At 45.7% G+C, this 25,296-nt stretch overlaps 1 protein-coding gene across 1 annotated transcript in view; it reads left to right on the top strand.

Moving 5' to 3' along the window:
• Positions 1-25,296, top strand: part of LOC123752354 (uncharacterized) — a 133,023-nt gene that overhangs the window by 83,708 nt on the left and 24,019 nt on the right. Inside the window, exon 4 of the mRNA XM_069333851.1 lies at positions 4,418-4,500. Coding sequence (XP_069189952.1) covers positions 4,418-4,500 — 83 coding nt within the window. The remainder of the gene's footprint in view (positions 1-4,417; positions 4,501-25,296) is intronic.

The following is a 25,296-nucleotide window of genomic DNA, read 5'->3' as shown; positions in this document are numbered from 1 at the left end:
AGACACAATGATACCATCACATCAGTGCATACCAGCAGACACAATGAGACCATCACATCAGTACATGACAGCAGACACAATGATACCATCACATCAGTGCATACCAGCAGACACAATGAGACCATCACATCAGTACATGACAGCAGACACAATGATACCTTCACATCAGTGCATACCAGCAGACACAATGAGACCATCATATCAGTACATGACACCAGACACAATGATACCTTCACATCAGTGCATACCAGCAGACACAATGAGACCATCACATCAGTACATGACAGCAGACACAATGATACCTTCACATCAGTGCATACCAGCAGACACAATGAGACCATCATATCAGTACATGACACCAGACACAATGATACCTTCACATCAGTGCATACCAGCAGACACAATGAGACCATCAGATCAGTACATGACAGCACACATAATAATACTATACAGAATAAACTTGACCTTGACACACTACACGAATTTGTTAATGAAGAACCTACCCTGCTGGTCGGTGATCTTAATGCCAGACACCCACACTTTGATGCCAACTGTCATCAGACCAATGTCAATGGACGGAAACTGTAACTCAATGTTAAGCGAAGTGAAAATGTTAGGATCCAGGTTGATGACCAGCCAACTCACCTCGGTGGGGGATTAGACTAGGATCTCCTGCTGAATGCACTGGACACGGATGCCAGAACACATATTGTACACAGTTTATGTATTGACCTCTGGACACTGATTACCACCGTCGACATGAGCAAGGAAAGGAAAGAGGCAAATCAAACAAACAGTTTATCACTCAGACCAGATATGAGGCCCAAACCTCATAAACAAGATAATTAAGTGACTGTTTTACGGAATACTAAATCCCAGAGGACATTGATAAATTTCTTGATGACCTTAATAACCAAAGTGAGAGCTGTCTCAAAGTCCGACGTACCCCTCAGAAGAAGAAAATAAAATGGCATGAGAACGATTACATGAAGATGTTCAATGCAAATGTAAGGGACATGAGTAGAGAGTACTGGAGACATCCCATTACTAGTAACCAAGAGCTGTTTAAAACTGTGTGTTAAGTAGCCAGAGAAGAGTAAAGTAAAGAGCGGTAAAGACAATGGCTTGACTTCACTAGCTCTATTGGAAGAGAAACATCTGCAAGGCAAGTGTGCGCCAAAATTCAGATAGCTAAGTGGAGGAGGGGGGGTAAAACTAGGCCTGCGGCTCACGGCTCACAAAGACCCCAAGGGTAAACCTAAGGAACTAATACACAATTGGAGTGATGCATCCTCCTACTCACTCTTTGCAGAAATAAGCAGGGAACAGCTGCAATATAATGACAAAATAATTAGGATAACAAGAGCTCAGTCTAACAATGACGAGTATGGGCAACCAATCACGGCCCAGGAAGTAAGGGGGAGCTATGAGAAAGGGTAAAGGTATAATACCTGGTGAAGATGGCGTCACCTACGACATACTCAATGCACTGTGTGAGGTGGTTGGGAATCCACTACTCCACCTATTTAACAAATCATTCCTAAGTGGAGTGTTGCCCTCACAATAATTGTTCCCATACCGAAGCCCAATGACCCTGACAATTACAGACCTATCCGTCTCGTGTCATGCACATGCAAGGTACTTGAAATGATCATTCTAAACCGACTGTTGCACAAAATAGGAAGACTAGGGAAGGGGGTCAATAGATATGTTACAGGACGGAGCACAGCAAATTGTATAACTAATTACAGGGTTAATGACACAGCTAAGTACTCTGTATTTATTGACATCAAACAAGCTTTAGACAAAGAAATAGGGATTGCGGTCCTGAACGTTCTTGCATGCGTGGGTGTCAAGGGGAGACTCATGAAATGGATTGCAGACTACCCCACCGGGAGAAAAGCCAAGGTCTGCTTTAAAGGAGTAGTCTCGAAAACAATGAGTATGGAACTCGGGAAAGGAGGGTTCTTAAACCCCCTCACTATTCAACATACTTATGAACGCCATTTCAAATATTGAATTTCCGGAAAGGACACAACAAGTGGGATATGCAGATGATGTACTAAAACTTCAAAGGAGTCCAGTGAACTCCTTGGAAGGAAATGTGTTGATCTCGGTTTCACTCTCTCCACAAACAAGACAGAAGCATACTCTCATCACAAGCGAGGATAAAATGAAGAACTACAAATTAATGATGAAACACTTCAACGGGTTGACCACTATCGGTACCTTAGCGTCACTGTCGGCTCTCACAAGGGGAAGAAGTGGGAGCTCAACCAACTCATAGGAACATGCAAAAGTCGATTCAGGACACTGAAAGCTATGACCAGGAATGGGCATGAGGCCTCTATTGCCATGCTTAAAATTATGTACACAGCATATTTTTGCTCAGTCAGACTATACCGCACCAGTTTTGTGCACTTATTCCCAAACGAACATGAAAAAAACTTGAAAACATACAAAATTAAGCCATGACAATCATTCTTAGAGTCCCAATAACTGCCAGAACGTCCAATCTATGAGAGAAGTTGTCCCTCCCCAGTGTTTAAAGCAGAATTAAGGACCTGAATGCTAAGGTTGCAATTAAGATAGCCAGAGATCCCCATTACAATGATATTTCCGAGAAAAAAACGGAGTTCTGTGCTACTTACAGGAGGAAGAAGGAAAAACAAAAAAAGGCATCACAGATCAGTCTGCTACCTCGAAGAACTTCTCCTGCTTGAGCTTGCCTGTGAACTCGTGCCTGTAAAGGAGAGTTATCCTTCCTGGGAGGATGACCCATGCAGGATATTATCAATGACATGACAACGAAAAAATCCAACATGATATAACAAGAAATGAGGCACAAGTATTTGTGGAAATTTATGAAGAAGCCGGAATGAATTAGATAAAATCTAAACTGATGGGTCATCTAATACTGGCAATGGCAGGGCTGGTGCAGCATACACTGTAATTATGAATAATGCCCTTCAACAATGGATATAAAGAAAAAGCAAGTATTGAGCTCTTCAACCCAAGCAGAGATAACTGCTATTGTCAAGGCGTTCAGATTCCTTGAATGAAACACTAACGGTGCAGTGATCTACACTGATTCAAACGCAGCACTAAACTGATGGCCTTAGTATAAATCGGACAGAAAATCTTGCTGAAAATCTTGAAATGAAAAATCGATGAAATCATGAGAGCTCTGAGAGTATTAAACAAACAGGGAAGCGTCGTCAAATTTCTGTGGATCCCCTCCCATGTTTGAATTTGTGGAAATGGACGAGCAGAACGAGCAGATGTAATAGTAGATGTATTATAGTGATAAGGCTGCTGAAGGCGCTGAAGTAGACCATATTGAATACTTCATTCCCAAGACTCTTCTACAAATTAGAGGTATTATCAGGCAACATCACCGTGACAAGGTAACTGAGGAAAGAAGGATAGAACAACAAATCATTGAATCTATACGCTGGTTCAATATGGTTGCAGCTGGCAATCCCAATCATTATGTACTAAGAGAAGGTGGCCGCAGGAGGGAATCAGTAATAGCAAGAATCTGTCTTGGATACAAATATCCATGGAGATTCGGAATGGAAGCAACAGTTGAGCAGCAGAGTTGCCGAATCTGTGGTGAGAGTGACGGACACCATCTTGACTACTACTTGAGAGAATGTGAACATTTAAGAGTAATTAGAAATATGTGTTGAATAATAAACCCCACATTATTTGAGTTAGAAAAATACAACTTGTCATATATAGATACTGCTCTTTAAAGATTCCCCCCATTTTGCATCCGCAAGATTACATAATATTTTAGAGGTTACAAATGTTAATCTTTTTGTTTGATAAGCTGTTCACTTGAGACAGTTAAGCAAGTCCCAGCTCTGTGTCTGGGTACAAGTGATAGGATGAACAACCCAGCGGGGTTTCTTCCTACTGGGGGGTGTTGTTCATGCTGCTATGGCGGTGTGTCCAATAACCTCGCCCCTCGGGGAATTTTGGGGCAATATTCAAATAAAAGAAATGTGCTTCAATATGTGTAGTAATGTTTCATAATATGTGCTGTAATGTAACATAATACGTGCTACAATATGTGTTGCAATGTATCATAATATGTGCTACAGTGTGTTGTATTGTATCATAATATGTTCTACAATAAGTATCATTTCATATTATGTGTTGCAATGTATCATAATATGCGCTACAATGGGTCATCTCAAAATATGTGCTGTAAAGTATCAATATATATGCTACAATATGTGCCATTTCACAATATGTGCTGCAATACGTTCTACAGTTGCTTTAATGTATCATAATATGTGATGTAATGTATCATAACATGTGATACAATATATACTCACGTGTTCTGAAACAAAACACAATAATGTATTTAGGAGGGAAACGACATTAATTTATTTCATGCATGTTACAGTCTATGGAATTGTGGCCTTTGGTGTAGTGACGAGCGTCATTCAACTAGTATTGAGCATTATTTTCATCTGTGGCATTTTCAAGGTAAGATTTTATACCTATGATGTTATCCTCAGATGGTGTGGCTGTCGCTAAAAGAAATCCATCATAATACACGTTTTGTCACGTTTGTTTTTTTCTTTTGGATTTTACGTCCTGTTTATTACATCTATTTAATGCAATTTTGTCTCATATCTGTTCACTTTGACATTTATTTAAATTTTTGTTATAATTATAATAATGCAGACAATTAGTATTTACATGATTTTAGATAATAGGCGTAGCCTGTTATTTAAGGTGTTTCCAAGTGTTTTACATTATTGAATTTGGAAAACCAAAAAGAAAAGACATTAACTAAAAGGTTGACTGTGAACGACCGGTAAAAACCTGTCGTGGTATATTGAGCGATGTATATCATCGCTTGATCAGTCAGGTTAAGCACTTTGGGGTCAGGCAAGTAACTGAATGAGTGATCATAATGATATAATTATTAGTTCAACTACAGGAACTTCGACGAGTCTAGGTCATCTTGATTCCAACAGAGTATGCTCATACTCATATTTCTTACTAGCTGTACCCGGCCACGCGTTACTGTGGCTCAGCAACGCACATGCGTTGCGGAGCCAATGCACCCTTTCCCTGTCTCCTAGTCCGCCCCACTATTGCGCATGGCCCATCCCCTCATTCTCCCAACCATTCCTCACTCACCCGTCTCCCCTCTTCCATCCAACCATTCCTTGCTCACCCGTCTCCCCTCTTCCATCCAAGCATTCCTCACTCACCCGTTCCCTCTTCCTCCCAATAATTCCCCACTCCCGTGTCCACTCGTTCTACCCACTATCCCTCCCCTCCCACGTCCCGTTGTCCTCCCCAACATTCCCCACTCCAGCGTCCGTTCGTCCTTCTAACCATTCCTCACTCCATCGTCCCCTCCTCCTACCCACAATTTCCCATCCTCTCATCCTCCCTACCATTCCCCCCTCCCCTGTCCCCTCGTCCTTTCCACCAACCCCCACTCCTCTGTCCCCTTGTCCTCTCCACAAATCTCCATTCCCCTATCTTCTCGTCCCCAACTGCCCCGTCCCCTTGTCCTACCCAGTATTATCCCCTCCCCTGTCCTCTCATCCTCCAAAATATCCCCCACTCCCGACCCCTTGTCCTCCCCAACATTTCCCACTCCCTCGTTCGATGCATTCCCAAACGATCAGAAAAATAAGAACATCAAATGATCTGATGTTTCCATCACTGAAATATAAGAAAAAACAGATAAAAACGAAATTAAAAAATTGAAAAAATACAAAAATAAACTTTACTCAGGAAATGAACGGTATGGTAAACAACACAGTTCAACTTCAATGCAATGTCACACAAAATATATTAAATCCAAATGAAAATAAATCGAAATTTATGAAAATTAAATTTATCAATGCAATCGGAAACATTGAAATGGAATCGTAACATATTTAGAATAGAGTGAGTTGCTATTACGTGCAACAGATGGCGCTGTTTTTCAAGAAAGCATGTTTTTACATCTCACAGGTGGGGCATCTATATAGTCGATATAAAAACACGCGTATATTCGAATGGAACATTGTATCAACATCTCAAAGCAATCAATGAAGAACTTTCGGAGATTTCAGCGTGTGTTGCTCTTACGTCCAACAGATGGCGCTGTTTATAAAAAAACACGATTTTTCCTGTCACAGGTGTGGCATGCATATAGGAGGTATATAAAAACACGCGCCTATTCCAATGCAACGTTGTGTCAAAACATCAAAGTAATCGGTAAAAAGGCTTCAAAGATTTCCCTCCCATGAAAAACACATGAAAAAATACAGTTTTTTAAAAAAAGCATATTTTTTGCCCGTCACAGATGTGACAACTATATAATATGTATATAAAAACCCGCTCAGATGCGAATGGAACTTTGTGTGAAAATTTCAAAGCAGTCGGTGAAAAAATTTCTGAGATCAGCGATTTTAAACAGACGAACATGTACATATATATATATATATATATATATATATATATATATATATATATATATATATATATATATATATATATATATATATATATATATATATATATATATATATATATTATATATATATATATATATATATATATATATATATATATATATATATATATATATATATTATATATATATATATATATATATATATATATATATATATATATATATATATATATATATATAATATATATATATATATATATATATATATATATATATATATATATATATATATATATATAATAACTTTTTAGACACACAATCCAACAGGGGGACTCGAACACTGGCCAACAAGGTGGCAGTTGCACGCTGTATCCACTACACAATACTTCAAAGCCATTGAGAAGTAGGAATTCTGGGGTATTTAACCCACCAGAACTCCATACCTCTTCAGGCAATGAGACAGTGTGGGACCTCTAGTGCTCTCAGAGTTCCGTGCTGCGTTTCACTTACGAGATGGAAAAGGATGGGAAGCTGCCCTTTCTAGAAGTAACAGTCATGGAAAAGAGCGGAGGTTTCCACACTGCAGTCTACACTAAGGAAACGAACATAGGAATGTTTCCTAAATGCCAACAGCGACTGCCCAGACAGGTACAAAAGGAGTGTTGTTAACGCATATGTCGACCGTGCTCTCAGCCACAGCTCAGAATGGAAGCAAGTCGACGAAGAACTCTGTAGGGTAAGGCAGGTCCTAGTCAACAACGGCTTCTCCAATGGTTTCGTCGAAGACATCATAAGAAGGAAAGTGAAACGCCATACACCCTCTGAAGAGACAACTAACACAACACCTATACCCCCAATTAGACTATTTTACAGGAACTTCTTTTCCACAGCTCATAAAATGGAGGAAAGGGTCCTGAAAGATATTGTTAATAGAAACGTTATCCCTACAGACAAAAATCAGAGGATACAACTGACGATTTACTATAAAACCAGAAAAACGGCCAGCCTACTCATGAGAATCTCTCCAGACACAAAGCAGAACGCTTTAAAAGAGACCAACGTCGTCTATGCCTTCAAATGCCCTCTTGGGGACTGTAAGCTCCAAAAAATCCAGTATATAGGCAAGACAACAACATCTCTTTCTAGGCGTTTAACGATGCATAAGCAACAGGGCTCCATTAAGGAACATATAATCTCTTCCCACAACCAAACCATCGCCAGAGAAATCCTAGTAAACAACACAGAAATCATCGATAGATACAGCGATTGCAGGCGGCTTGACGTTTGCGAGGCACTACACATTAAGAAGTCAACACCAGCAATCAACAGCCAATTAATGCACAACTATATGCTACCCACCTCAAGACTCCGCTCCAATGTAGAAGCATCAAGAAATATGGACCAATAGGCTTTCTACAATCACTTCCATTCAATACCCATTGTTTCGTGTTCTGTCTTGTGTTGATGAAATTAATACCCTATTAATGCCACCTCACCCCATCCACCTCACTCAAATGTAGATATAAACAAATCGGAGATGTGTAAGTTCTATTCAGTTGTGTATGTGTAAACTAAAGTCTTTAAAAATGTAATAAGTTTTACGAAATGCGTTCAAGTGTCGCGTCAGACAAGAAATAAAAATGAATTTTGGAGAATTGATTTGTGAATTACCACCAACAGTGAAAAGAAATGTACGAAAGATAGAGAAAATTCGTGTTAGAATTATTAATCTTACTTTTTCGGTCATATTTAATAATATATATATATATATATATATATATATATATATATATATATATATATATATATATATATATATATATATATATATATATATATATATATATATATCGTCATCCCCACCATTCCTAACTCCCTCGTACGATGCCTTCCCAAATGGTCTGATGTCATCATCAGATTTCATCAGAAATTTATATATATATATATATATATATATATATATATATATATATATATATATATATATATATATATATACATATATATATATATATATATATATATATATATATATATATATATATATATATATATATATATATATATATATATATATATATATATATATATGTATATATGTCGTACCTAGTAGCCAGAACTCACTTCTCAGCCTACTATTCAAGGCCCGATTTGCCTAATAAGCCAAGTTTTCCTGAATTAATATATTTACTATAATTTTTTTCTTATGAAATGATAAAGCAACCCTTTTCTCTATGTATGAGGTCAATTTTTTTTTATTGGAGTTAAAATTAACGTAGATATATGACCGAACCTAACCAACCCTACCTAACCTAACCTAACCTATATTTATAGGTAAGGTTAGGTTAGGTAGCCAAAAAAAGCTAGGTTAGGTTAGGTTAGGTAGGTTAGGTAGACGAAAAAACATTAATTCATGAAAACTTGGCTTATTAGGCAAATCGGGCCTTGAATAGTAGGCTGAGAAGTGCGTTCTGGCTATTAGGTACGACATATATATATATATATATATATATATATATATATATATATATATATATATATATATATATATATATATATATATATATATATATATATATATATATATATATCGTCATCCCCACCATTCCTAACTCCCTCGTACGATGCCTTCCCAAATGGTCTGATGTCATCAGATTTCATCAGAAATTTGGGAACATCAAGTGATCATAAGTTCCCATCACTGAAATATAAGAAAAATGGTTAAACAATGAAATGAAAATATGAAAAAGTAAAAATATAAACTATACTCACGAAATAAACGAAATAGTAAACAACACAGCTCAATTCCAACGCAATTAACACAAAATAATTAAATCAAAATTAAAATAAATCAAAATCTATGAAAATTCCATTTATCAATGCAATTAGAAACATTGAAATGGAATTATAACATTTAGTATAGCATGTGTGTTCCTCTTACATGCAACAGATGGCGCTGTTTTTCAAGAAATGCATAGTTTTACCTGTAACGGGTGTGGCAGCTATACTTATACTTACGAAATGAACGGTATGGTTAACAACACAGCTCAATTCCAACACAATGTCACACAACATAATTAAAAAAAAATAAATAAATCAAAATCTATGAAAATAAAATTTATCAATGCAATTGGAAACATTCAAATGGAATTCATGACATATTTAGTATAGTGTGCATGATGCTATTATGTGCAACAGATAGCGCTGTTTTTCAAAAACGCATGATATTGCCTGTCACAGAGGCGGTATCTATATAGTAGGTATATAAAAAAAACGCGCATACTCGAATGGAACGTTGAGTCAGAATTTCAAAGCAATCGGTGAAGAACTTTGGGAGATTACAGCGTGTGTGTAGGTCTTATATCAAACAGATGGCAATGTTTTAAAAAAAAAGTATGTTTTCTCCGGTCCCAGATAAGGCATGTAAGTATATAGAAACATGCGCCTATTTGAATGCAACGTCGTGTCAAAATTTCAAAGCAATCGGTAAGGAGGTTTTGAAGATTTCTCTCACATGAAAAACACTTGAAAAACATAGTTTTTCCAAAAAAGCATGTTTTCTTCTGTCACAGAAGTGACATCAATATAATATGTATATAAAAACCTGCTCGAATGCGAATGGAAATTGTGTGAAAATATCAAAGCAATCGGTGAAGAACTTTCGGAGATTAGCGATTTTGAGCAAACGAACATTTCCATTTTTATTTATATAGATTAATTATCATATACATATTCATACATATACTCATGTACATATGTTGCTTCCCTTAAAACTTCATCTTGCTTGTTTCTGAACTGTCTGCCCTGCCTGTAGTGGGGGCATTTTCCCCCCTGCCTGTAGCGAGGCATTTTCCCCCTTGCCTGTAGCGGGGGCACTTTCCCCCTGCCTGTAGCGGGGGGACTCTCCCCGTGCCTATAGCTGGGGCACTCTCGTATTGCCTGTAGCGGGGGCACTCTCACCCTCCCTGTAGCGGGAGCACTCTCACCCTGCCTGAAGAGGGGGCACTCTCACCCTCCTTGTAGCGGGGGCACTCTCACCCTCCTTGTAGCGTGGGCACTCTCACCCTCCCTGTAGCGGGAGCACTCTCACCCTGCCTGAAGAGGGGGCACTCTCGCCCTGCCTGTAGCGGGGATACTCTCCCCCTGCTTATAGCGGGAGCACTCTCACCCTGCCTGAAGAGGGGGCACTCTCACCCTCCTTGTAGCGGGGGCACTCTCACCCTCCTTGTAGCGTGGGCACTCTCACCCTCCCTGTAGCGGGAGCACTCTCACCCTGCCTGAAGAGGGGGCACTCTCGCCCTGCCTGTAGCGGGGATACTCTCCCCCTGCTTATAGCGGGAGCACTCTCACCCTGCCTGTAGCGGGAGCACTCTCACCCTGCCTGTAGCGGGAACAATCTCACCCTGCCTGTAGAGTGGACACTCTCCCCCTGCCTGTATCGGGGACACTCTCCCCCGGCCTCTAGTGGGGACACTCTACCCCGGCCAGTAGTGGAGACACTCCTCCAGCCAGTAGTGGGGACACTCCCCCGGCAAATAGCGGGGACACTCTCCCCCGGCCAGTAGTGGGGACACTCTCACCCTACAATTAGCGGGGGCACTCACACCCAACCAGTTGCGGGGGACACTTTAACCCTGCCTGTGCCCGGGGACTTTCTCACCCTGCCTGTAGCAGGGGACACTCTCACCCTGCCTGTAGCGGGGGACACTTTCACCCTGCCTGTAGCGGGGGACACTCTCACCCTACCTGTAGGAGGGGCACTCTGATCCTGCCAGTAGCGGGGGACACTTTCACCCTGCCTGTAGCGGGGGACACTCTCACCCTACCTGTAGGAGGGGCACTCTGATCCTGCCAGTAGCTGGGGCACTCTCACCCTGCTTGTAACGGAAGCACTCTCACCCTGCCAGTTGCGGGGGACACTCTCACACTGCCTGTAGCGGGGGACACTCTTACCCTGCCAGAAGCGGGGAGCACTCTCACCCTGCCAGAAGTGCGGGACACTCTCACACCCCCCCCCCCCCTAACAGTAGTGGGGGAACTCTCACCCTGCTAGTTGCGCGGGACACTCTCACCCTGCCAGTAGCAGGGGACACTCTCACCCTGCCTGTAGCGGGGACACTCTTCCCGGCCAGTAGTGGGGACACTCTCACCCGGCCAGTAGTGGGGACACTCTCACCCGGGCAGTAGTGGGGACACTCTCACCCGGGCAGTAGTGGGGACACTCTCACCCTGCCTGTAGCGGGGACACTCTTCCCCGGCCAGTAGTGGGGACACTCTCACCCGGCCAGTAGCGAGGACACTCTCACCCGGGCAGTAGTGGGGACACTCTCGCCCTGCCTGTAGCGGGGGCACTCTCGCCCTGCCTGTAGCGGGGGCACTCTTCACCTTGCCTGTAGCGGGGGGCACTCTCACCTTGCCTGTAGCGGGGGGCACTGACACCTTACCTGTAGCGGGGGGCACTCTCCTCCTGCCTGTAGCGGGGGCACTCTCGCCCTGCCTGTAGCGGGGGACACTCTCGTCCTGCCTGTAGCGGGGGCACTCTCGCCCTGCCTGTAGCGGGGGCACTCTCGCCCTGCCGGTAGCGGGGGCACTCTCGTCCTGCCTGTAGCGGGGGCACTCTCGCCCTGCCTGTAGCGGGGGCACTCTCGCCCTGCCGGTAGCGGGGGCACTCTCGTCCTGCCTGTAGCGGGGGCACTCTCGCCCTGCCTGTAGCGGGGGCACTCTCGCCCTGCCTGTAGCGGGGGCACTCTCACCCTGCCTTTAGCGGGGGCACTGACACCTTACCTGTAGCGGGGGGCACTCTCCCCCTTCCAGTAGCAGGGGACACTCTCCCCCTTCCAGTAGCTGGAGTCACTCTTCCCCTTCCAGTAGCAGGGGGCACACTCCCCCTTCCATTAGCGGGGGGCACTCTCACCCTGGCTGTAGCATGGGCACTCTCACCCTGGCTGTAGTGGGCGCACTCTCACCCTGGCTGTAGCATGGGCACTCTCACCCTGGCTGTAGTGGGGGCACTCTCGCTCTGCCTGTAGCAGTAGTAGGAAACGACTCATAGACCGGCTATTTTGCTTTTTTCCCAAGCCGGTCTATGAGTCGTGTGTTTTTCGTTACCCCGCTGTTGCGTCGCTCCCCTGAACAACTGAGGGTCTATGAGTCGTGTGTTTTTCGTTACCCTGCTGATGTAAAACTTTGACTGCCGGTCAATGAGTCGTGATTTTTTTCCGTGACACTTTGACTGCCGGTCTATGAGTCGTGTGTTTTTCGTTACCTCGGTGATCCTGCACAGGCATCGCTAATGGTCAATGACGTCACCAGCTAGTCGCTCAGTGGACCTGCACCGGCACGTTTAAGGGGATTAAAAAGCCGGCCTGTGAGTCGTGTGTTTTGCGTTACAACAGTGGCCCTGAAACCTAATGTATAATACCATCAACCCTAGTCTATTTTAAATTTCCTATTTACTTCCAACTATCGTCCATTGCAAAAGGGGAAGCATCACAGAGCATGAACTCTCTCTTCTATTTATAAAACACATAAATACAATATAAAAACAGTTACCAAAGCACCATTACACAGTGAGTTGGATAGCACACACATGGCTCATAAGAAAATTGAAACAATCAACACAAAACAGGTGATTAAACTACCCATCCCTCAGCACAGAAGGAAAATTACAGTACTGACGAATAAAGGCGTATGATGGGGAACATAAATGAACACAACACAAGGGGAAAGCATATATCCATCCACTTAACCATGTACAAAACCCATAAAACACTTGAAAACATTAGTAGCATTTTACCCAATGAAAACATCCCCAAAACGCCCCACTAAACAACACACCTAAGGCATACAGACCAAAAGGCCGGACACATAATACAAAAACAAAGACCCATGACAAAAAATGCATAAAAGAAAGAAAAGCAATATACAAAAATGACAGTAATAAAGTAACAATGTAAAACAGCGTAAACAAATACAAAGCAAATTACTCAGTTTTAAAGCACACAGTTCAGTTAACGCAACAGCCTACACAAACATATATATATATATAAATAAATATATATTCAAACCCTAGCAAATACAGAGCTAACTCACACCACCCAAACCTAGGACACGAATAGTATAAAGGTAACAGAAGAAATGCACAAATGAGAAGGTACTCACTCAAGGAAAACAGAACACATGATTTGTCAAAGGCCACATATGTACTATGGCAGGGCATAAGAAATAGGACCTAAGAATCCAAAATGAAACACACATTACACTCCGAACCCGGAGAAAGCATGAATAAAACCAGTAAATAAAACTAGTGAACTATATAACAAAGTCCCCTCAACCGGAAACAATGTAACAGGGGGGGGTCACAGCACCCCTGAAAATACACATATACACATTAGTACCTGAACCACCCAGAAACCGGGAAAACAGGGAAGCACAACATAGGGACAGGTCATGTAAGGAATCCAGGAAACCATACCTCAAACAAACTCATACACACCCAAACTGTCTCAAAGCATAGCACCACAAACATTCGTATGGTACCCCAGCCACAATACCATCATAGTGCTTGCAGTGACACACACAGTGCCGTCCCACAAACCCATCACAAGAAGAAAGGAAGACATACGGACAACAGGTCATGTCGCGCACAAACCCAGCACACACACACACACTCGCACAAATGGAGATTAATCCCACATGAACAGCCTGCCAACAACCAACATCAAAACAAAATGGAACCCAGAACACTAACAGCCGCCACCTGAAGAGTATAGTACAATCAAACCCACAAAAGAAAGCAAAACTACAATCCCAGTACCCCCCCCCCCAAAAAAAAAAATGTCATATACCACCCATAACGCACATAAGTATCAGTAAAATGGGCCCCCAACCTTTCCCCAAGCAACCAACGTAATTCCCATTTCGAGTAACGTAACCGACCTTCCAAAAACCCCAACATTCTATCTACCGTATACCCCTCCCGCCTCCCAACCCACACACAATAAAGATAATCCGATAGAACCAAAAGCACAGTATTGCGGACCCTCCTACAAAGAGCCTGAACATCAAGCATCAATAAACGTAAAGGGCAAATACGATACACTGACCCGCAAAAACGCACAAGCGTCCTAATCAACCAATCCACCAACCTCGCCCGGCCTGGGCAAAAATAAAACACATGAAACGCAGTCTCCAGCCCTCCACAAAGGTCACACCCAGCACTATCCTTAATCCCCAACCTCAGCAACCGCTCGTTAGTCGCAAGCGACTCATGTAAATACCGATACAGGAATTCCCTCTGCGACGGAGCTAGAAACTTCAAATGGAACGATTGCCACACCACCATCCAATCAAAAAGAGGAAATGAGTCTTCCACAGCAGGGGCGACAAAAGGACGCAATTCCTCATACACCCTCCGATACGTAAAAAACAAGAACCCCTCCACACGACAAAGCCTCCGGAGGACATCAATCGCACAAGTATAAAAGGGAGGCGATAGAAACGCAATCTCTTTACACAAGGGTAACCTCATCAGAGAATTTACACGCATCGTACAATAATATAACCCCAGAGAGAACACACCGTCCCCCTCCAAGAGCCCCTTCCTAAACGAGACAAAAAATATCGCCAACGCCTTATAGTATACATCGAACAATCCAATCCCGCCTCGCAATTTTGGCAAACAAAGCGTAGATCTACGTATCGGACAATACCTCCCACCCCACAAGTATCGAAAAAAACCCTTATTAATGGCCAATGCAAACTGCCGACTCAACGGAAAGGTATGAGCCATGTACCAAACTTTGGACAGAACCTTGCAGTTAAGTAGCAGCCCCCTCTGAAACAAAGTCAACCTCCTCCCATACAAACATGAAATTGAACCCAAAACTCTTCTAGAGACTGCTTCCCAATTCACCTGCAAGGACATCGCATACGTTTTACTCCACCGGATGCCAAGAGTCTGAATCGAGTCCACAACCGGGAACCAAGAACCCCCCCACGAAGGCCGAGAAGCCCAGGCACCAAGCCCCATCATACAAGATTTCTCTCGATTTAGCACTGCCCCCGTCGCCCGATGAAACCGAGCCAGTATATCCTGCACCACAAGAGCTGACTCCTCTGTGGAGACAAACACAGTCGTGTCGTCCGCATACCCTACAACGGGTACCAGCAACCCATTCGGGAGACGTGGCGGCACAAGAGAATGATGAGACCGCAATGCCATATACAGAGGTTCCTGAAACAGAATAAACAGGATCATAGAAAGGGGGCAACCCTGCCGGACCGACCTCCCAAGAAAAAAAGGGGCACTTAATACCCTGTTAATACAAACACTACTCTTGAATCCCCTATACAGCATTCTGACCCAAAGGACAAACTGCGGCCCAATCCCAACCCTCTCCATCACCTGAAACACAAAACTCATATCCACCCTATCAAAAGCCTTGGACCAATCTAAATTTACCATAGCCGATGGAACAACATTATCCGAAAGATAATAAATCATATCCCTCATCAAATTATTGCAGTAGACAATCGACCTACCCGGAACACCACAAAACTGCCCGGTGAAATACACTTCCCCAAAACCAACCGAAGCCTATTCGCCAGTACCTTGGAAAGAATTATATAATCCTGGTTCAGGAGAGACAACGGTCTCCAATTTGTGAGCAGCTGCACATCCCCAGATTTCGGCAGGAGACGAATAATACCAAAAGACTGTGACCCACTAATAACACCATGCCTCAGGCTATACCGCACCACCTCTGAGAAGTCCGACCCAATCACCCCCCATAAACACTTATAGAATTCCGCCGGCAACCCATCAGACCCAGGCGCCTTCCCATTCGCTAACCCCCGAACCACCTCCCAAATCTCCCTATCCGTAAACTCTCTCAGTAATGGCACATTGTCCTCAACAGACAACACATCCTGGCAAAACCTAAGAAAATGCTCACAATCCGCCGACATACACTCTACTTTCCTACACAAACCCTCCAACTCTTCCCGAACGTAACACACCAACCCATCAGTATTAGTGAGGACTGTTCCATCTACCCTGCGAATACCAGTCATAACGGTAGAGTACCTAGGGGACTTAACCTTACCCAATAAGTGGGCAGAGACTTTCTCACCCTCTACACGCTCAGATGTCAATAGACGGATATGGATACCCTGAGGCACTTCCTCCCGCAACCCATTTATCCATCTCTTCAGCAATACAATCTCATCATACCTATCCAAACCCTGGTCCATGAGCCCATAAAGCTGACGCAATCGAGCTTGCAACAAATTCAAAAGACCATACCGTTCCACTGCAAGACGCTTCGAGAAACGAACAAAGAAACGTTTGCACTCCACCTTACACCAGTCCCACCAATCTTGCATAGACACAAAATCAACTTTCCGCAGCACTAGCGCTCTCCACATCACACCAAATTCCTCCACCACCAACGGGTATCTAAGCAAACCACAATTTAGCCTCCACCAACCCCTACACAACCGCACCTGATCATTGACAACAATGCCCACCACCACCATACTATGGTCCGAAAAACAGACCGGAACAGTGGCCCAAGAGCGGATCTGACCATAAGATTTGTGCACATACACGCGATCAAGGCGAGAGCCATAATCCCTACTAACAAAGGTATAGGCCGGGACACCACCCGCCAGGAAACAGGTATCACGGAAGTGCATACATTGCAACGTCCTAACTAAAGCAGGAGAGACAGATGCCTTAGCACGAGTGCTACAGTCCCGGACTGTAGCACTCGTGCTAAGTGCACGAAATTGAAATTCGTGCACTTAGCACGAATTCCGAACTGAAATTACACAATTAAAGTCACCACCAAAAATCATCCTTCTCGTGTCATTCCGTAAAAAATAAAGCAAACCATCCGAGAACAACTCCCTCTCAGCTCACCTATGCGTTCCTGAGGGCGCATACACATTCAGCAAGGGAATCACGGAACCCATAAACGACACATGCGCCAAAATCACATTACCACAGTCATCCATTTCCGAACTCACTATCCCCATGCTCGCCCTCTTTGCCAACAAAATCATCGTGCCACCCGTTAATAACACAGGAGGGTTCAGCAACACCTCGAAATAATCCAACAACACCTCCAGTCGGTCCATACACTTAACATTATGCTCCTGAATAAATATAACATCCAACTTGTGATAGCGGGCGACCAACACAAGCTGACGTTGCTTCAAACGGCAATTCAGCCCATTAACGTTCAATGTCGCACATTTCATCCACACATCCATTGAGAAAAAATTAACAGAGAAGACCACATTCACACAACGCTACCACTACATCCCAGGGTAGCATCGCACCCAACAGAAGAGCCCTCAACCCCATCTCCCAAAACTACTGGAGTGGGAGCCACTTCGGCAAGCTTACCCAGAGAACTTTTCTGGAGCTTTACCACCAAATCTCCCCCTACCGACTCTTCCTGGACCCCTTTCACAATATCCCACCAATCCACATTCTGTGTACCACCAGGTGGTGGATCACTCCCGCGAATTGTAGGGACTCCAGTATCCATCACAGACACGCCCCCGCCAGAAGGCGGAATATCCGAGTCGGACGGAACCATAGGATCACACCGCACAGCCGTCAGGGAAGGGGGGGGGGGGGGGGGTGCCGTCTTCCAACCTCCTCCATGCATCTAGGATATTCTGAAGAGAACCTCCAAATTTCCGCCGCTTCATACTGTGCTGCCCAGCGCAAACAGGCAACAGGCAAGCTGCCTCACGTCGTCCAGAACCGCGACTAGGAGCATGTACATCCTCCATATGCACTTCTGCCACCACCTCAGTTGTTGAGCAGCAGACCGAGCCATATCAACACCATCACTGATTACTTGCTGCTGGTTCCGATGCACACCAAACGACTCAGCATAGGAGCATCCATCCACCGATGAAATGCCCACCACTGCATCTACCACCTCACCAGAGCAGGGAGGCACCACAGCACACTCGCCTTCGGAGCTGGTCTGCACGGGCATGCACGGGCTTGTAGGGAGATCGACATTCTAACTAGACCTTTCAGGAGACGCTACAGCAGTACGGATGTCATCCTCACCAGGAGATACCACTGAAGCAGCACTCTTGGGACCCAGATTTGCGCCATCCACTACTGCATCCGGTCCCATACAAGGGGCACTGCTCAAAACTGACAGATCTTCTTGCTCATGCAAAGGAGGAAAATCATTTTCATTGAACAGATTAACCCGGTCATCCATCCTGGTGGTGCAGGTAGCAGCCACATGGCCAACATGACCACACTTGAAACATGTCCGAGTTTGTCCCCGGTAGAAGAAGCCGACCGTATAGCCAGCAATCGAAAGTGAGGAAGGCACATTCCCACGAAGGACCATTTTTGCCGTCCTGTAACCATTCATGAGTCCTTTGACGGCTCCAGACGTGTGCCTACACACACGAATAAAGTCGACACGCCCATACCTGGCAAGCGCCCGACGGAGAAGATCTTCTGACATCTCAATTGGAGCATTTTTAATCGATACGTACGTATACTCCACACTCAAATTCGCCACCCTCACAGAGCCTCGACCGTTGCTCAGCCGCACCTCCCGATCCTCATACTGTTCAATAAACTGCCTGAACAAGCAATTCGCGGCGAACTTCACCACCACTCTGTCCTCACTAATGATCTGCAAACCGACAAGATCTTCCACCTTCACTTTCATTACATCAAACAGCGTATTGCTGATGACTCCAATGTCCACTTTACAGGTGAACGTCAGCCCTGCCGACTCCTTCCTCCACAGTGGCGGCACGTATGTCCCCATACTGAGACGAGTATGTAGTCACCCCGCAGTGGCAAACGACCACTCGCCAGGGCAACCGAGAAGCATCCATTGAAAACACCAGCAGAGAGACCTCAGGAACGTCCGACCTGGCTGGTGGTTCGACCACGACTCAGCGAGGGACACTCTCACCCTGCCTGTAGCAGGGACACCCTCACCCTGCTTGTATCGAGGACACTCTCACCCTGCCTGTAGCGGGGGACACTCTCACCCTGCCTGTAGCGGGGGACACTCACCCTGCCTGTAGCGAGGGACACTCTCCCCCTGCCTGAAGCGGGGACACTCTCCCCCGAGCTGTAGTGGGGACACTCTCCCCAGGGCAGTAGTGGGGGCACTCTTCTCCTACCAGTAGCTGGGACACTCTTCCCCTGCCAGTAGCGCAGACACTCTCACCCGGGCAGTAGTGGGGGACACTCTCCCCCGGCCAGTAGTGGGGGCACTCTCCCCCGGGGCAGTAGCGGGAGACACTCTCCCCCTAGCAGTAGTGGGGATACTCTCCCCCACCGGGCAGTAGTGGGGACACTCTCCCCCAGACAGTAGTGGGAACACTCTCCCCCGGCCACTAGTGGGGACACTCTCCCCCGGCCAGTAGCGGGGGACACTCTCACCCTACAATTAGCGGGGGCACTCTCACCCAACCAGTTGCGGGGGACACTCTAACCCTGCCTGTGCCCGGGGACATTCTCACCCTGCCTGTAGCAGGGGACACTCTCACCCTGCCTGTAGCGGGGGACACTTTCACCCTGCCTGTAGCGGGGGACACTCTCACCCTACCTGTAGGAGGGGCACTCTGATCCTGCCAGTAGCGGGGGACACTTTCACCCTGCCTGTAGCGGGGGACACTCTCACCCTACCTGTAGGAGGGGCACTCTGATCCTGCCAGTAGCTGGGGCACTCTCACCCTGCTTGTAACGGAAGCACTCTCACCCTGCCAGTTGCGGGGGACACTCTCACACTGCCTGTAGCGGGGGACACTCTTACCCTGCGAGAAGCGGGGAGCACTCTCACCCTGCCAGAAGTGCGGGACACTCTCACCCCCCCCCCCCTAACAGTAGCGGGGGAACTCTCACTCTGCTAGTTGCGCGGGGCACTCTCACCCTGTCAGTAGCGGGGACACTCTCACCCTGCCAGTAGCAGGGGACACTCTCACCCTGCCAGTAGCGGGGACACTCTAACCATGCCAGTAGCAGGGGACACTCTCACCCTGCCTGTTGCGGGGGGCACTCTATCTCTGCCAGTAGTGGGGACACTCTTCCCCGGCCAGTAGTGGGGACACTCTCACCCGGCCAGTAGCGAGGACACTCTCACCCGGGCAGTAGTGGGGACACTCTCCCCCGGCCAGTAGTGGGGGCACTCTCGCCCTGCCTGTAGCGGGGGCACTCTCCCCCTGCCTGTAGCGGGGGACACTCTCACCCTTCCAGTAGCGGGGGACACTCTCCCCCTTCCAGTAGCAGGGGACACTCTCCCCCTTCCAGTAGCGAGGGACACTCTTCCCCTTCCAGTAGCTGGAGTCACTCTCCCCCTTCCAGTAGCAGGGGGCACACTCCCCCTTCCATTAGCGGGGGGCACTCTCACCCTGGCTGTAGCATGGGCACTCTCACTCTGGCTGTAGAGTGGGAACTCTCACCCTGGCTGTAGTGGAGGCACTCTCACCCTGGCTGCAGCGGGGGGCACTCTCACCCTGGCTGTAGTGGGGGCACTCTCGCTCTGCCTGTAGCAGTAGTAGGAAACGACTCATAGACCGGCTATTTTGCTTTTTTCCCAAGCCGGTCTATGAGTTGTGTGTTTTTCGTTACCCCGCTGTTGCGTCGCTCCCCTGAACAACTGAGGGTCTATGAGTCGTGTGTTTTTCGTTACCCTGCTGATGTAAAACTTTGACTGCCGGTCAATGAGTCGTGATTTTTTTCTGTGACACTTTGACTGCCGTCTATGAGTCGTGTGTTTTATGTTACCCCGCTGATGTAAAACTTTGACTGCCGGTCAATGAGTCGTGATTTTTTTCCGTGACACTTTAACTGCTGGTCTATGAGTTGTGTGTTTTTCGTTACCTCGGTGATCCTGCACAGGCATCGCTAATGGTCAATGACGTCACCAGCTAGTCGCTCAGTGAACCTGCACGGCACGTTTAAGGGGATTAAAAAGCCGGCCTGTGAGTCGTGTGTTTTGCGTTAAAACAGTGACCCTGAAACCTAATATATAATACCATCAACCCTAGTCTATTTTAAATTTCCTATTTACTTCCAACTATCGTCCATTGCAAAAGGGGAAGCATCACAGAGCATGAACTAGCATGTATCTCAGCGTTCTCCCCCATCGGTCATTTATATGAAAACAGCCCCCCTGCCAGGAGTGGTGACTTCAATGCAATTCAGTAGTAATCCAATATAGCTGCATAAACGCATGAATGTATATGCACGTGCGGAAATATATATGCGCATCTCACATTCGCTCAAAAAACATGCCTCCCACACCTTGCTGTAGAATATAACATATCAAAATACTCATTCAGTAGAAACAAGCCTCTCATGTTTTGAAATAAGGCCTTCTGCAGTTACCTTCTTTTCTGACGTCATCATCCCTAATGCGGTGCGAGGCGCCAACGCGCTAAATGCGAATCCTAGGAGGTTCACACATAAGTGTAAACTCTTAATCAGGCTTAATACCTCACCTGTACTCTGTACTTCATCAGAGTCGATATTCAGCTACATTGGCTCGTATTTTCGCTCATTGCTCATATTTTCCATTATCCATTTCATAAACCCTATCAAACCATCCTAACCAAACTTATTATATAACAAACAAATACATTCTACAGACCAGTTGTTGTTGTTTGGCGACATCACGAAACCGAGCTCGGTATAGGGATAAGGTATTGCTGGCCATTAGCGTATAAATGTCAAGGTATCACAGCACCTGACTGGTCAACTATGTATGGCGTCACCAGATGGCCCATGTGGCCTTTAGCGTTCTACTGACATATGTACTGTATTTGATATTATTAAAAAATGGCTGGACTAACCAACCCCACCTAACCTAATCAGAGGTTTAAGAATATACATTGTATAGGTTTTTTATTATTTTATTGGTAATAAAAGTTTACATTCTGGTCTTAACAGTAAAAATCGTAATGGGGGAACAAGCATGATATTTCAGATATCGGGCATAGCAATCCTAGATCCTTGTAATTTATTGAGAGGGAGGCCAGTTCCTCTGCCACATCAAATCTGGAACAATGAATAAAAACCATATGAGCAACACAGAATAATAATAATAATAATAATAATAAATCAGCAATAATATGAAAGACAATATATGACAAACATCTATAAGCACATACTTACCGTTCAGTAATATTAGGATTCATCACACAGCGATAGACATTTATCCTGTCCATCTACGCAAAATGTCTTTTTGCAGTTGGGCATTGCGAAATTAGAATATGCAAATTGAATTATCTTCCTATCGTTCAGATTATATTCCCCATATTCAAATATAGTTTCAAATTTATGTAGTGCAGCTCTCAAGTTAAGGTTGCATAAATGATATACAAAAAACATGGCATAGGCTCCACAATAATAGGATTCCATGCTCTGAATTCGTTGTGTAAACATGTAAACTCTATAATCTTCAAAAATAAGAGAGGAAATCTTGTAAATAACGTGAATGGGATTCCATCTTCACCCCAAAACTGTCTAACAGGGCGATAATGGCTCCTGAAGGTTTATTGTGTACATACACAGTCATCCACTGCCCCATTATCGTTGCAGGGGATTTCTCATCTAAAGTATTTAAAATAAATACCACTGGCTCTTTATTTAATTTCTTAAAGATTCTCCGTACATCGTTCACCAAATAACATCCGATATATATGGCTTCTTCCCCTAAATATATATTTTTCAACCCATTGTTTATTTCTAAACAATTCATGTTTCTTAGGCTCTCGTTTCACAAATAATACGTCGATCAGCATTAATTTTCATAATCCCAGTAGTAGGGCCAAACAGCAGTATAACTTTATTTCCCACTATGGCTGCATTGAATTCCAATGTAATTCTTAAATTCCCTGTTGCTTCCAAGGAAACTGTACCCTTTATTTCTTCTGGTAATAAATTAAAGACCAGCCGAGTTTGACCTTTAACGAACGATTCGTAGGACAAAATATTATCTACATTAAATCCTACAGCATTCAGGACCGTAAAATATAATTTCGAACATTTATGGGGGAAACCACATGCTATATTAAATAAACTCTTGCCGTTCACTTAGTTTATACGTTGCTCAAGGCGGAATTGTTGAAATATAATGGGTTTAAGGTATAATCTCCAGAAATGGCTTCCATATCAATAATGGCAGTGGAGTCTGACCCGAGCTTCGGTAGAGGACGGACGTGTTGCCTTGGCGCTCTGGCTGTTGGTGTTGTTTACCAATTTGGTCGGTTGGGGGCGGGTGTGTCTCTGCCTGCCTGTGCTGACATGGCGTTCACGATGGGGGTCCCCCTCCCCCCTGTACTGCGGGATCAGTCTGTGGGCCTCAAATTTTCCTGCCGGGCTGGGTACCCAGAGATAGCGCTGGTGTGTGAGTTGCTTCATATCCCTGTGATCAACATTTATGGTGTCGAGCTGGTGGAGCGATATTGAAGTTTACCGAGGAATTGGCATATCGCGACTTTCTCCGTCGTTATGAGGGGCGGACATTACCCCTGCCGGATAGTGCGGGCACTGTGTCACTATCTGATCGGAGTGGTGCCCTCACTTACGTCAGTGTGCATGGCGCTCCGTTGGAGTTTCCGAAGAGTCTGCTACAGCGGTACTTCGGCCGGTATGGCGTGGTGGTTAGTGTGCGGGTGAACGTGGTGTCTTCCAGTCCACTTAAGGGTGTGAGGACTACATTCGCACCCTGGGCATGAGGCTCCGGGAAGATATTCCGTCCTCTGTGTGGCTTATGGGCTACAACGTTCGGGTATTTTACGCCCGCTAGCCTTGGACGTGTTATCGTTGTGGCCTCTTGGGCCATCAGGCTGCTGACTGTTCTGCGCCTGCCGTTGCATCCGTGAACCTCTTCAGTAAGGAGGATTTTCCACCGCTTCCTGTGGAGGAGGATTCGGTGGATGTGGACGTCTCTTCAGCCGCGGATGTGCCCCCCTGTGTCACCTGTTGCGCCGCCTGGTGCGCCCCCTGTTGTTGTCGCCTCTCCTCAAGAGGTTGTGGCGTCGTATGGTGATCGCCCTGCTCCAACTGGTGTTCCTGGGGTTCTTCCGACTGCCTGCTGCTTGAATCCCCCGTCTTCCAGTTCGTCCTCTATTGCGTCTGACCCTGTCCCTGCACCCTTGCCGGCTGTTCCGGCTGTGCTGGATGATGGAGTGGATCCGGCGCTTCCTCCTGTACCTGGCCTGGTGCCCCATGTGGTTGAGGATGCTGCCGTTCTGTGACGTGCATCGGTTTGCCCGGCTTGTATTGCACGTGTGTCTGAGTCGGCCTCTGGGTCTGATGATGTGCGTCCAGAGCCTAAGCGTTCCCGGCGTTCGTCTTCAGCTTGGGCTGACGTTGGCGATTTCGACGCTCGTGGATGTGCCGGCGACAGACGGGTGGCTCCAGTTGCGTTGCAGACTATGGTGACGGCGGAGGTGCATTTGCCTGAGGATGCCAGTGCCGGTGTTTCGGCCTCCACTTCAGATATGGTGTCTGCGGTTCCTGCTTCGGGTGCATCGCCTGCCTCGGATGGCTCCGGTTCTTCGTGGGGCATGGTTCCCCCTGCTGAGGTTCGCGGTGAGCGGGGTGGCCTGGTGATGGTGTTGAAAAAGACTGCTCGCTCTGGTGGTTCTGTAACCCCTTCCTCGGTCCCCGTTTCATCGACTGCGGTCTCGACGCCTATTCCGTCTCCGGCCATCTCTTCAGTGTCTCCTGCGGTCTCGGTGGAGACGTTACCATCTCGTCGCTTGTCCCCTGCTCCTGTGCGTACGGCAACGCGGCCGTCCCGGCAGCCCTCGTACGCTTCATCGGTGTTGTCTGCTACCTC

This window comes from Procambarus clarkii, chromosome 30 (assembly GCF_040958095.1).
Source record: "Procambarus clarkii isolate CNS0578487 chromosome 30, FALCON_Pclarkii_2.0, whole genome shotgun sequence".
Taxonomy (NCBI): domain Eukaryota; kingdom Metazoa; phylum Arthropoda; class Malacostraca; order Decapoda; family Cambaridae; genus Procambarus; species Procambarus clarkii.
Note: the sequence above shows the minus strand (reverse complement) of the source record. Positions and strands in the feature narration are given on the sequence as shown.